At 50.0% G+C, this 3,402-nt stretch overlaps 1 protein-coding gene across 1 annotated transcript; it reads left to right on the top strand.

Annotated features, from left to right (window-relative positions):
* The first annotated feature begins 1,256 nt into the window (after nucleotides 1–1,256).
* Nucleotides 1,257–3,095, top strand: DEU56DRAFT_900269 (uncharacterized protein). Its single transcript, XM_041356511.1, has 6 exons — nucleotides 1,257–1,576; nucleotides 1,632–1,791; nucleotides 1,840–2,133; nucleotides 2,185–2,274; nucleotides 2,333–2,386; nucleotides 2,430–3,095. Exons 2-6 carry the CDS (start codon nucleotides 1,750–1,752, stop codon nucleotides 2,976–2,978), a joined length of 1,029 nt encoding a protein of 342 aa, XP_041210574.1. The 5' UTR covers nucleotides 1,257–1,576; nucleotides 1,632–1,749; the 3' UTR covers nucleotides 2,979–3,095.
* Nucleotides 3,096–3,402: the final 307 nt, after the last annotated feature.

Raw genomic sequence — 3,402 nt, 5'->3', positions numbered from 1 at the left:
AGTGATGGGTAGGAATTGGATGACGATCGCGTAGGTTCTGTCACGGATGCTTGCTGATTCCTCGAACTGTGATTCCAGGGCGAGTCGGCCTGTGGGACCACGTAGCCAACCTGCTAACGCTTCGCTGTCCAGTTCCACTATTACGCCTCCGTTCCATAATCGTTGGATTGCGCGCACGGTGCCTTTGGGAGTGTTCTCATTGCATATGATGAGGAGGATGTCGGAAATTTTCTTGGCGATGGAGGAGTTTGTGGTATCTGGGGGAAAGAGTGTGTGTCCTGGCATTGGGTCTAGCAGAATTTGCTTGGCTCTTAGCGAGGCCCGTGCCACTGCCTGATCGATGGTGGGAGGGAGGTGAGTGGCTGCTACTGAGCTGTATGTGGGGTGGGGTTGCGATGGGGTTATGGGAGGTGGCCCCATGTTTGGTCTTTGAAGAATTTGCGTTGAGAGGTTGTTGATGTGAGCTTGCGTGGTTTCCAGAGAGGGGGTGAGTGTCTTGCACGAATTGTTGCAATCCTCAATGGATTCGTATAACATATCTACCGCATCTTCGATTCTGCCTGCCATCGTTTGAAGACTCTCCTCCTTCTCATCTCATTCTCTCTCTATCATGCTGCGAAGTTTCTCCGACTGAGCCAGCGATCCTCGTAGTTCTTCTGATACGGAGTGGATGGTAGCTACTTGAGGAGAAATAGCCACTATCACGTTGTTGACTATGCTGGAGGTCACAGAGTCAGAGAGGTGATGAATAACGGCTTCGGCGATGTCTGATGCCATCTGCTTCTTTAGAATGAATGCCACCGATCTGATGGCGTTGATGACTGGGAGCGGAATCGGCTTCACCATTTGCGTGATTTGAAATAGAATGCCGGTGATGTGTGTCAGTGTGAGAGGCTCGTCTGCCTGACGTAGGAGTACACTGGCTAAGTATTTCTCTGCCAATTCCGCATTGGTCACTGCTCCTGGTAGTGATTCTATGTCTTCCTGTAGCATTGAGCCTCTTGTGTTGTTGGTGTTTCGAGTGACTGGAGGGCTCGTGTTGTCCTTTGGGTTTTTCTTCTCAGGTGCCTTGGACAGCACCATTTTCTGTAAAAGTTAGTATCTAGATTATGTTTTTTAGGGTTTTTAAGGTTTTATTAGATGTATGGGAGACGATTGGTGACGCCGTTGGGCGTGTTGACCTGGGGTGGTGTCCGGGGTCCTGGTTCGGGGTGCCACTTAGTGTGAGACTAAGAGGCGATATGTATCGATGTTGTACACCGCCCGAGGAACTGTCAGGAGACGGCGCAGATGTCGACAACCACATCCATGTTTTCTTGCAACATTCCTTCGGAGACTTGAAAGTCGCCATCCCGATTTCCAGCAATCGAGGGATCAGCTGGCGGTTGAACGGGCAGACGGTTTATCGTGGCGTCTATGACGATGTAGTTTATTTATAATCGAGGCGATGATCCCCTCGAGCGACTTCACCTCACGCTCAGGCTAACGTCTCCTCTCCTGGCTTGAGGAACAGTGGTATTTAAGGATCCATGCGGTCTTGCCTCACTGTTTTATCCAAAGGGGAAAAATTTTAAAGGTATGTGTGGTGTCGATAATCCCCCATCAACTCACAATCTAAGTGGCGCATGCAGCAACGCCTACAAGTTTCATCTGAGGCCTTCATCCGAAGACACTGCTTTCAGATGTTTCACGATGACGGTTTCAGGTGCGTTCAAAATTATATAGCCCGCCTATTTCTTCCACGAAACCATGTCGAACGCGAAACCCACTGCTTCACCATCGATTGTGCTAGTAAGCTGTCTTGTGTGACTTTGGGCGTCAAAACTGACATCCTTCCAGCGCGGCTCATCCTTCAGCAGCGTGTCTCCAGATAAAAGTTCAAACTCATCGGATTTTGACCGATATTCCTACGCGTCTTCGTTAGGACAGACTACTCCTGAAGATGACGAGAATAAGATATTCAAACTTGACGTGCGGCATACTTCTACCAGTGAGAGCGACACGAATCTGCGTCCGGTCTTGCGAGGCAGCTTCAATGTGAAGAAGGCCGCAACTGCACTCCATCACCGTCAGCGCACGTTGTCTTCCATTGTGAAGACTGTGAGCAGGGCTTTTACGGTCTTCAAGAAAAGGGTGAGTCGGTCTCGTCTTTGAGTGTAGTGTTGAATTTACTGGTTGTTTCAGAAGTCGGACGAGGAGGAGCCGGTCTTCATCGCTAGTCCATTGCGAGAAAGGTTTGGAAGGAGGATTTCGGTTAAAATGAGACCAGAACAGGTCAGTGTATCGGCAGTAGTGTTAGGGTGACTAACGGAAGTCACATGCACATGGGCAGTTCTACAGCCTTCCAAACCGATATTTCTCCGTGCATGATCTGCCTCTGCAAAAGGTGAGTTCAGTTTCAGGTTATCAAACCCCGCTGACGTCCTCAGGCCAAGACTGTTGGGCATAGGGCGGAAAGAAGGATAGCATCCATCTCGGGGCCGCCGTCCTCAAATATCAATAAACCATCCCGTAGACTGCGCAGCCCTAATTTCAGTCTCCCTCTCGTCGAGGAACTACAGGCCGCTACGCCTTTGTCGCCACCTGTGGCTACGCAAGTTCCTCTTGCCGACTCCTTCCCCGAAGAGTGTGAATCCTCACAGCATATTCTCATTGGTATTCTCCGCGTGGTGCTGTTTGTTCCCTGGTGCGCAGCAGTAGGCGGGGCGCTTCTTCTGTTCCCTCAGAAGCTCGAGGCTGTGGTGTTTCGCCCAGGCTATCTCGAGTCCTCACAAGGTATTCGCCATTTTGCGTACTGGGCCGAGTGCGCATTTCATCATGCCGTAATCTTCCTGGCGTTCGTCGTCGTGCTCGCGTGGTCAATGCTGCTGTGGGCGTTCCGGTGGCTTGTGGGCCCATCTCCAGGTTCATGTATGTCTGAACCTGTTGACGAAGGGCACGGTGTTTGTGTACCAAACGCTTCTTATTGGAGGTTGTGAAGGAGTACCGAGCGAGGACTGATGTTAGAGTGCTTATCCAAAGTGTCAGAATGTAGTTTGATTGATTGCACAATACAAGTGTACGACAATCAGCCATCTTCAAGTTCTTCCCCACACACTTGACGTCTGTTGAATATCGAAGCTGTGGAATAATTTTTGGGAGTCCAAATCATTGCGATTTTTGATATTCAACGCCGCCTGGACCAGGGCATTGGACTCAGTGGACCTTTCCGGTGAAAACGGAGCCAGCAATGCCGACGCAGGCGCCTAGTTTTGGTCGATGAAGTACATTATAACTTTCGAAGACGATGATATGGAGACAGGTGAACGATGAGACTCTCGCGTGATCGAACGACGGTTCACGAAACACAGACTCGAATGACATGAAATTTCCTGATGTTGGAGCAGACATTCAATATTCAAT

The sequence above is a fragment of the Suillus clintonianus genome (genome assembly GCF_016758775.1).
Source record: "Suillus clintonianus strain FC179 chromosome Unknown DEU56scaffold_21, whole genome shotgun sequence".
NCBI lineage: Eukaryota > Fungi > Basidiomycota > Agaricomycetes > Boletales > Suillaceae > Suillus > Suillus clintonianus.
The sequence above is the reverse complement of the archived record's forward strand: the minus strand, read 5'-3'. Positions and strand labels throughout refer to the sequence as shown.

Coding starts and splice junctions, on each gene's coding strand:
- DEU56DRAFT_900269 (XM_041356511.1), top strand. CDS start 1,750: ATGTCGAACGCGAAACCCACTGCTTCACCATCGATTGTGCTA. Junction 2,275..2,332: donor TTAAAATGAGACCAGAACAG/GTCAGTGTATCG, acceptor GCACATGGGCAG/TTCTACAGCCTTCCAAACCG. Junction 2,387..2,429: donor ATGATCTGCCTCTGCAAAAG/GTGAGTTCAGTT, acceptor TGACGTCCTCAG/GCCAAGACTGTTGGGCATAG.